Source organism: Bemisia tabaci, chromosome 6, assembly GCF_918797505.1.
Source record: "Bemisia tabaci chromosome 6, PGI_BMITA_v3".
NCBI lineage: Eukaryota > Metazoa > Arthropoda > Insecta > Hemiptera > Aleyrodidae > Bemisia > Bemisia tabaci.
This window is the reverse complement of record NC_092798.1, coordinates 48,697,556-48,708,425: the sequence shown is the minus strand read 5'-3', so window position 1 is coordinate 48,708,425 and position 10,870 is coordinate 48,697,556. Positions and strand designations below refer to the sequence as shown.

The 10,870-nt window shown below is 41.4% G+C and overlaps 1 protein-coding gene across 2 annotated transcripts in view; it reads right to left on the bottom strand.

Moving 5' to 3' along the window:
* Positions 1-617: 617 nt before the first annotated feature.
* The window catches only part of LOC109031349 (uncharacterized), a 68,811-nt gene continuing 58,558 nt past the window's right edge, over positions 618-10,870 (bottom strand). For both annotated transcript variants that reach the window (XM_072301785.1, XM_019042806.2), the window contains exon 3: positions 618-2,320. In XM_072301785.1, coding sequence (XP_072157886.1) covers positions 1,895-2,320 — 426 coding nt within the window. In that variant the 3' untranslated portion in view covers positions 618-1,894. The remainder of the gene's footprint in view (positions 2,321-10,870) is intronic.

Sequence of the window (10,870 nt, the reverse complement as noted above, 5' to 3'; positions counted from 1 at the left end):
GCGATGAGCCTCTCAGAGATTATTCATAACATACCTGAAAATCTGGAGCTAAGTAGCCGCTCAATAATTGACCATTAAATCTTTGCTGTAGTGAGTTGCACTTTACGAGTTGCAGTGTATGATTTGGGCCATTTTGGCCATAAATGGACGACTATGACAAGAATCAGACTAACTACATCAGATATTGTCTAATTTTAATTTAATAGGCATGTGTCTTATTTAGTTATTTACTCACAGGAAAACTCAGCAATATCTTGAAGTGAAATTGTGTAAGGATATTTTGTGTGAAAAATGTTTTTTTTTTTTTTTTTTTTAAAAAATAAATAAATAAATAGATAAATAAATAAATAAATAAATAAATAGACAAATAAAATAAAATTTAAAAGTTCCGCAGAAATGTTCAAGGCATGCGTTTATTGCTCCGACTTCTGAAGAAAAAATAAAATAAAACCAGGCCATTAGGCAACGTTAAATGTAGTTAGACTGAGGTTAAACACGTCCAAATAATCGTAATTCCGAAAAAAATGAGATTTAAATGTTCAAATAAATAAATTAAAACTCGGCAATTTCCCCGAGTTTCACTAGCTTGTATGATAGAAAATAAGGCGAGAGAAAGGTATGATAATAATTTAATTTTATTTACAAGTGATCGTGTTAAGTATATACAAGAACATATTATATACATAAGTTTAATATTACACTGACTATGGCTTGTGCAAACCTTGCGCGATGAATAACCATAATTATTGTATTTTATATACACATAGCGCACATCAATTCCTGGAGCGGGATGCACTCATATTGTACACACTTATATTGTAAGTAACGAATCACTTTACATCTTTGGACATGTGTCTGATAAGGGAGTGACCTTTATGGATGATTTCAACACATTGATCAAGTATCAATGGAGTGAAATCATGAAGGTTACACTTGAGACTCGATGATGAACAATTTGAGAATAAGTAGAAAATAGCATAAAATGAAAAGAAAAATATGGGAAAACTAGTAATGAATCATGTGTCGATGTTCAAGCCGAAATTTCAATTATTCGAATGCTTGAACTTCAGCATACAGCATCATCTTCAGAGGGTATACGTGAAAATTTAAAAAAAAAAACATATTTCTTTAATATTTAGCGATTGAACAATCATTGTTAGACATTTTCTGTGGTAATCATTTAGAAAAGGATACAAACAGACGAATTCTATGATAAGCAATAGCTTGTTTTCTGCATTCTGAGAGCTATATAGGTATAAAGTAAATAATCCCAAAAGACAATATGAAAGAGCTACATTTTAACCTGCTCAAACTGTAAATAAAGTTTACTAACTCAATACTCGTGTGAAACATAATTAGTAAATTTTTGTACACGGATGTTTTTACAACTTCCTCTCTCAATTTATTAAAATGCTTGCACTGAAAGAAATTCTCCGGCCGTGAAAACCGTACCCATGGGCTAGATAGACATACCGTACGCGTTCCGGGCTCAGACGCTAAAAATTCCGGTTGTAGCACACTGGAAAAAAAAAACACATTGGATCTAGAGTCCAGACTCTTAAAAACATCGACAAGAAGAAGTACTCTTGATTCAATCGGATTATTTTCGCTTAAATGAAGAACCAAGTCGTGAGCGGATTTCCTTTTGATTTAAGCAAAAATCTGATTGAAGCAAGAGTATTTTTTCTAGTCAATGTTTTCAAGAGTCTGGACTCTAGATCCAATGTGTTTTTTTTTTAGTGCACCTGGAACTTTCGGCCTCTGAGCCCGGAGCAGACGGTAAGTCCATACAGCCCGTAGCTTCTTTATTTTGGTCTGTTTTCCTGATTTACACCTTTTCGAAGACTCAAGTAAACACCTTCTCTTCCCCAACTATAAACATATTTACAAAGCTTTAGACCATCTGAAGACCTTTAGAAGACCTAGTAATGGATTCCACCTGTTCTTTGGCCTTGAGCCGCAGCGCCTGTATGGAGGCGGTGCGGGGGTCGTGGTGGGGTGAGTGGGGATGGGGGATGGGGTGGAGGGAGTCGGGGGACGCCGAGCCCCGGGTGGGGGGCACGGAGATGGGGTCGGGGGGCAGGGAGGCGGCGGTGGGGGGCGTCAGGTAGCTGGGGTACCCGGTCTGGGGGTGGGGGAGGAACCCTGGGAGCGCGGAGAGGAGGGGTGTGGCGAGCCAGGAGTCGACTGGCAAGGCGAGGCTGGAACCGGGTACTCGCCCGAGGGAGTTGAGCGAGTGGTGGTATTCGCTCAGGCCCAGCCGCGTGGCTTCCATCTTCTCTTGTCGCCGCCATTTTGCTCGTCGGTTCTGGAACCATACCTGAAACACAGATATTTGCATATTAGATGATAATTCATTGTACCACATGATAATATCACGTAGATAGAAGACATCCAAAAAGAGATGGAGGGATGCCAGCTATCGGAAGATCTCCATCATGACAGATTCATGTGGCGTTTAGGCGGCGCAGAGCGCCCCAGTGCGCTGTGGAAACACCATTCCTAGTAGAGCAACCATACCTCGTGCATTGTTGGATATTTTTGCCTATTTCTGATTATAATTTCGGTCATTTCCGACAGTTTACGCCATGTTTGGCCATTCGAACTAGCCAATCGCAAGTGGATCCTTCAATGGTCATACTCTGTTTCTTAAGGTACATTAATGCTACCACGCTTCGAAAAAACGCCATATGCACATTCGACTGTTGCCAAATCCCCGATAAACAATTTATTTTGGAGGAAAGTTATGCATTTTTTAGTGAAACTTCGGATTTTTTTTCAAATGAATTGCGAATAAAATCGTCTGAAAAATTGAAAGAAAAATATTTACATCTTTCCCAATTTTGTATCTTATCATATGAAATTTGTGAACGCCTGATGGTTCATTCGGCATTTTTTCTTAGCGAGGCAGAATGCGAGTGGGGTCCTCTTAGAGGTCGTTCAAGTATTACGTAACGCCATTTTTCCGATTTTCACCCTCCCCCCTCCCGCTCAATTTACAAAAATCAAGGAAGCAACGGCAAGGTTTTCAATTTTTTGCACGTTTTTTTCAAAGTCACCCCCCCCCCCCTCACTCGGATTTATTACGTAACGCTGGGTTTGACCCCCCTCCCCTCACTTAATGCACCGTAACAATGCATCAAACCCCTCCCCTTAATACGTTACGTAATACTTGTATACGGCTCCCTAAGAAATGTCTCTAGATAGAGATGAAAACGCCAAGAACTGAGGATTCGGGTGGATGTCGCTCCCTGGCGGAGCGTCGCGAAAACTCGAGGCGGCGCTCCGAGGGGGGCGTAAGATTGGCAATTGAGGTAATATTGCTAAAATAAAAGAGGAGGCGGACGACGTAGGACGTGAACATGTATGCGAAGCCCCGGGGCCCGCGCCGGGCGTTATTGAGTTTGATGGGGCCGCCAGCGCCAGGCAAGGCAGGGGCGAGGGGCGCCCGAGCCGAGGGAAGGGGCAGAAACCACTTATTGAATTTGTATGTTCAAATGAAATCGCTTAGGAAAATCAAAATTCCAATTTTCCTTGACGAGGTTAAAAAGAAACTGCGCGCGGCGAGGGAGGGGAGGGCGCCGCGCTCGAGCCGTGCGCGTATCGGGACACGCGCCGCGCGCTCTGCGCCACCTCGCGTCGAGCAGCTCATCTTTCGATGAAGTTTGCTCCAAAGCGTGTAGATTTTAGACTTCTTTATTTCTTTTTTGGGTATGTACAACATACCAGTGTCAACAATGGACTTCAGATTTGACGTCCAGGCCTAAAAATAATAACCAACCGGTTCAAAATAACCGAGGTTGCCTATTTTTGGTCATCTTGAACTTAAACCAGTCCCCATCTGAGAGATTCTGATGACATTGAAAAGTTGCTAAAAGTTCGCGCATTAAATATCTTATTTGAGAAAAATAAAATATTTGGATTATTTATATAATAATTTATAAAATTATTTATAAAATTATTTATAAAATTATTCGTTGGTAATTTATAGAATATTCTGCATCAAAATTACCAAATTTACTACATATGCAAGACATGACTATTTCAGAACAAGTTGGCCGGAAAGTCCAAATTCTATAAGTCGAATTTTGACATGATCAGCATCAGGGTGTTCAAACAGTGTTTTCCTCTCGCATTTAAGCATATAATTTTGTTTTCATGTTTTGTACTTTACTTTGAGTTTTTGATATTTCACGACATTTTACTTAGTCGAGTTAACAATGATATACCTATAGAATAAAAAAAATTAGGCAGTCATAGTTGCACCAGCCGTATAAGATAGAATCGCGTCAAAAAATTTGCCGTTATATTCCCGGATATTAAAATTCAAGAATCCATGGTGGCTTTCAAAACTCACACGTGTAATTTCCAGAGATCCCAGACCGAACATCCAGCGTCGCGGAATAATTATTTTCCATTAAAAAACGCAAATTGAATTAAGTGCAATACTTAAACAATATTATAATCAGTGGCGTGGGGTGCTTTGCGATACGTCGATATTTTCCCATTTGAAGCTATGGTAAGGAATCTATTATTGAGGTGTTCGCTGCGAACACCCTGTTTATCGATCCTTTGCCATAGGTTTAAATGACAGATCAATCGATGTATCGCAAAGCACGCCACCACAGATTATAATGGGACGCGAAGCTCCGAAGTGGTTCAAATATTACCGCCCAGCCTCGGACGAGCTTTTAATTTACTTTCAGCCGCGCGAAGGAGCTTTTAAAGCAACAATATTCGGAGCGTTAAAAGAAAGCTCTGTTCATTATGTACTCCAACTGGAGGAAAAAAGAGGAGGAATGGAGGCAGGGGAAGAGGTCATATACTTATCTCAAATCATTACTTCATCAGAGTCGCAAATTAAATTCAGCCTCAGGCGTTTGAAAAATGTTTGAAGATTGGTGGAAAACGTTCAACGGGAAGGAGGGTGCGTCAGTGGTGTGGCATGCTTTGCGATATATACCGATTGATCTGCCATTTAAACCTATGGAAAAGGATCGATAGACAAGGTGTTCGCAACGAACACCTTAATAATCGATTCTTTGCCACAGCTTCAAATGGGGAAATATCGATAATCGAGCACTCACGCCGTGCTTTTAGGGGGCTGATACGGTGGTTAGGTTTTTTCCTCTTGGTGCTGATGGATGTCAGTGGGCATAAAATCGAGTCTGAGAGCCTAATTCTCTATGTCTCAGGAAAACGCGGTAGGACAGCGACAGCGGGCTGATCATCGGAATTGACAGACGAAGTGACAGACAAAGCGGACATAGAAAAAATGAAGCGATCCTTTCGATGAAAGTGGGCAGTTGCAATGCACAAAACGTCGTATTCGGGACTAAGAAACGTAACTCTATTTTAAAGTTGCCGAATTAACTCGAGCAATTGATTTATTTTAAAAAATTAACCTGTCCAATTTGTATCCAACATTTTTCTGATTAGCATGAAATCTGAGGAAAAATCAGTGAATTTTTCCATTTAAAATTCAACAGATCTTTCTAGTTGTGTGATGTTTGCAAGGAGAAATTGGGTAAAAATGAAATGAAGTTACGTTTTTTCAATTTGTAATGGATACGACGAAAAGAAGTAAGCAGCAACTAACTAACAGCAACCTCTTTTTCCGTTTTTGTCTATGGCAACCACCCATTTCAACTATAGACGAATCGCTCTATTTTTCTTATGTCTCTTCATCTATAGCTTTGTCTACAATTTCAAAAATCAGTCCATTGATACTATACTCTTTGAAAACTGCTCGTTGGTCCTACCCACCACAACCACCTTTACATGGAAGTTGAGTGTGGATATTATAACATCGCTCCTCAGACGTAAAAGTATACCTCAATTTTCACGTGAGCCCTGTTTTACATATAATTTCATGCATTCTGAGGCTCATGTGGAAATAGAAATACGCCCTTACGTCAGAGGAGATACGATATTTTGAAACATTGCATTTGAGGAGACTTCTGTATTTTCAGAAGCCATCCATCTATTTCTATTAAATCTTCGACTTAGCAATGATTTCCCCGATGATTTTCAGGTCATCGGTTCGGGAGAGGAGGCGGAGAAGGTGACAAACATTCTCCAAGAAGGTATCCTCTTCAGCGCAGGCGCAGGCCATCTGTTGAGAGTGAAAGGTAGGAATGTCGAGTGATAGGTCCACCGATACATGGCACGGGCTGCCGCCGGCTGATCAGATCATCCATTTGTGTAAACGCTATCGGAATCCAGCATCTTAAAAGGTTCAGTTGCAGAAAAAAAACTGTCAAATGATCCAATCATCCCTGTTGCCACATCATCCGATTGTAGAATTTTAAAAAAAGGTGCCTCGAAGTGATCTCGATATCTATTTAGATGAGGAGTCGTTGCGATGGATTAAAGATAATATGAAGAGACCAAAAGAAAGCGTTTTACATTTAAACTGAAGAGCCTCTTAAATTAGGGAACTAAGTCGAATTCACTTCATATTTTGTCTTCATAAATATATTGTTATGAGTACGTTAATTTTGCTTGATAATAGTTTGCCTTATGATCAAGATTTTCAAATTTTCACTGAACGTAACTCCATTCCAAGGTTGCAGAATCCACTCAAACAATTACATTTTTTACGAAAGTAAACCTGCGTGATATTGGTAAAAAACTAGTCTACTTTTTACTTACTATCAGAAGACAAAATGGTGACATTTTCAATTAGATGTTCTCGAATTATCCTGTTAAACAGCCAATTTTTCGAGGAATAATTTGGCAACATTGAAATGTAGTTATGTTCTTTCGTGAAGGAAACGACGAATTTGGGTGTCAGCTAAAAGCTAATCAAGTGTTGTATAATTGCGGTTCTTTTATTTGTAATACTGTACAACATCATATATTTTTTTTAAATATAATAATTTAACTAAAAACACAAAACGAATAACCTAGGCTAAAAAACAAGAGACAGAAAGCCTGGGACGTGTTTGCAGTGTTTTCAACCCCATTCCTCGGCCCAGAGATATAAATATTTAAAATATTACAAAGAATCATAATCTTTGGTGATTTTTTATATGTTTATGTTTTCCTGGTCGAGGAGGGTGTTGAAACACCCCGAAACGTCCCGGGTTTTGTGTTAGTTTTTTCTGGCCTTGGTTAACCGTTTTCTTGTATTTTTTTAGTTAAATTGGACCGCGTCTAGCAGAAAGAAACCAAACTACAGAAGCTATTGCCGAATTTAATGAGGCAATTTAATTTTTTGTAAGAGGGCGTTTGTGCGGAATTCAATTTGATAAATGCCTTCAAGGAATTCGCTTTTCGCTCTGACTGCCAGACTAAGCACTAAATTCATCTGAATGAATTTTGCCACACAAATCTCTCGACACTTAAACCATTTTTTACCGTAAAATATTAAATACTGCCCATAATTAACATTATGCAAAATCAACTGATGTGGTTGGTTCCTTTCTGCTTAGCGCGGTCCAATTACTCGGCTAATTAGGTATTACTGTCATAAAATCATTGATTCGGTGAAGCCTACAAAATCCATTCTCTATAACCGGCGACCCTCTTCACAAATGGACGTATTTGTGCAAAACGGAGCTGCGTGCATTAAGACATGAACTCTGAGACGCATAATAATGTATGCAAACAGGATTCACGTCATGATCCAATTCCGTTTGGCAGAATACGTCAAATGTGTCCCTCGTAACCACCGCGGTTCCGAAACCGGAAACAGCTCCAGGGTCGGGGCTGGCGGGGTTTGGCGGAGTCGCGCGGCGGGGTCCTGCAGCATCCGCGAGGGCGCGAGATGGCTGGCGGCGGGCGCGGCGTGGGCATTCCGTTAGGGAGGAACTTCATTGTGGTCCCCGAGCCAATCAAACCCGCCGCTCATCTCTTTCATCCCTCTTCTTACTTTTTCCCCGCCCCTGCCCGCACCCGCAGCCCGCCCCGCCGCCCGCAGCATCAAGACCCGTTAATTGCCCCGCGTTATCTGCACCCCTAACTTTAATTCACGCGCCGCGCGGAATTTTTCCGCACAAAGAGAAAAATCACAGAAATTTTCAAGACTGGATTAAGTTAAGTAGTTTTTCATTTAAAAAATAAAGTATGACAGGAAGTCTGCGACGTCGCAAACCGAGATACGTGGTTCGGTAGTTTCACCGTCGTAATGTACCTTGTTTCCTTTCTGCTTAGCGCGGTCCAATTACTCGGGCTAATTTGTGTATTACTGTCATAATCATCGATTCGCTGAAGCCTAACAAAATCCATTCCTCATAACCGGGCGAACCTCTATCAAATGTGTCCGTCTTAGCACCGCGGTCCGAAACCGAAAGAGCTCGAGGGTAGGGGCGCTGGCGGGGTTTGGCGGAGTCGGCGCGGCGGGGTCCTCGGCAGCATCCGCGAGGGCGCGAGATGGCTGGCGGCGGGCGCGGCGGGGGCATTCCGTTAGGGGAGGAACTTCATTGTGGTCCCCGGAGCCAATCAAAACCCGCCGCTCATCTCTTTTCATCCCTCTTCTTACTTTTTCCCCGGCCCCTGCCCCGCGACCCGCAGCCCGCCCCGCCGGCCCGCGCGCCATCAAGACCCGTTAATTGCCCCGCGTTTATCTGCACCCCGTAACTTTTAATTCACGGCGCCGCGCGCTTGACTTTATCAGTCACCAAGCCTGAATCATCGATTACTATCGATATTCTCTCATTTGAAGCTATGGTAGAGGATCGATTATTAAGGCGTTCGTTGTTGAGACCATATGTATCGATCCTTTTTCATGGGTTTAAATGGCAGATCAATCGATTTATAGCAAAGCTTGCCACGCCGTTACTTTACCACCGTAGAGCGAAGAGAATGACCGATTATTATCAATATTTCCCCATTTGAAGCTATGGTAAAGAATCTATTATTTAAGTGCTTGCTGCGGACACCATATTCATCGATCCGCTTTCATGGGTTCAAATGACAGATCAATAGATTTATTGCAAAGCACGCCAGGTCACCGCCTCCGTCACCACTATAGAGCGAGAAAAATAGGGCCGCTAGAAAATGGACGCGTTGATGGGACGATGAGTCGAGCATCGTTGTGCTGGCGTCTCGTGATTCTTAGTGGGATATTACTGTCGTCCTAAAGGGAAAACGGCGTATGAACCTTCGGGCGTAGCCAGATTTTTCATAATAAAACATGTATTTTGAAGGAAGTTTACAAGTACCTTTCCTTGTAATTATCAAATACTTCCCATTGAACGGTGAATAAAATCCTCTAAAAATTTATAAAAAAATATTCACAGATTTTCCTGAAAATCCATATTTCATGAGAAGGAATTTGGCAAGGCCCTAAGTCTCACACGGCGTTTTTCCTCACCACGGCAGGTTAGCCTGTCAAATTCAGACAAGGTAGTTGGCTTAGAGTTGCAGAATAGTGCTTCTTGCAAAGAGTCGACACTGTTTGATGTACAAGCTCGTAATGAAACGTAAGAGACGTAGCCTATTTAGAGTGGAACTAAAAATCCGTTAGCCTTCAATTTTTTAGGTATGCAACACTGCCAGCCGTTCAGCACGAATATTCGTATCCAAGATATGCTTTTGAGGATAATCAAATGTTATCTTTAATGCAGTTATTCAAATTTCAGGACATTTTTTTCACCAAGAATTGTTTCATTTGGAAACGTAAGTTTTTGGCGATCCTAAATTGGATTTAACGATCTATTGTCTTCTTCTGAATTTCAACAAATTACCCGATGGAAGAAAGCCCTCTCCTTTCTGTTACGCCCTCTCGCAACACTCATCCCTTTCCCTTCATTTTTTATTGTTCCGAAATGGAGTTTCCTTTTTTGTGGGGGAAGGACGTGAAAGTGGCATCGGAAAAATGGTTAGCTTTCGATGACGGAAACGGAAACAGACACATCCATCACCGGAAAGCGGAAATGGAGGAGCGAGCGACACGACGGGAAAGAGAGGAAAAAAACGAAAGAAGAAAACGCAGATGAAAAGTCGGAGAAAATAGAGGGGGATGAGAGCCGAGGGGAGCGGCACAATCATTTTTCTTTTCTCCGGCGGCGGTGTAATGCCTCTCCTCAGCGGTGTGATGGGGAACAGGGGTTTAGGAACTGCGCGTAAATACATTTGTTATCTCGTCAGTAAATTACACTTGCGGTGAGTCCTTAGTGGAAAATGCAACCGACATCCGAAGATTAGATTATTATTTATTCCACTCGGTTTCCTCGAATTCCGAACGGTGGAAAAGCCCTCGACAGCTTTCGCGCAGCTTCCTGATGTTTGCGCCAGCGGGCTGATTATTAAAATTGATGGATAAAGCAGTAGACAAAGGGAAAATGAAGTGATCCTATTGGTCTTAACGGGCGGTTGCAATGGAAAAATTGAGATAAATAATAGACATAAACCAACGGAAACTCATGAAAGATCTCACAGTTAGTCCATCATTTTCGCTATTTGTCTGTTAGAGCAACCCCTCAAACTAATTTCAAAATGTAGTCCAAATGGACCGCGTTAAGCAGAAAGGTACCAAGCCACAAGCTATTGCCAAATTTAACTGTGCAATTTAAATGTTTACAAGAGAACGTTTTTGTGGATCCCTTTGAAAAAAGTTGCTTCGTGCTATGCTGGAAATTCGCTGAAATGTTCACAAAAATCCGCACAACCGTTTCCTTGTAAACAATGAAAGTGCCGAGTTAAGGTAGTAGTTGATACGGCTTAGTTTTTTTCTACTTAAAGCGGGTCCAAGTGGACTTCATTTTCCAGTTATGAACCGTAACTTCTGGATCATAGATAATAACACTTACAGGACACCAATGACACATATGTTGCTTCTAAAATGAGCTAGAGATTGTAGTTCCTAATTTCGAAATGTAGTCCAAATAATAATCCCTCATTGTAACATGTAGTCCATTTATGA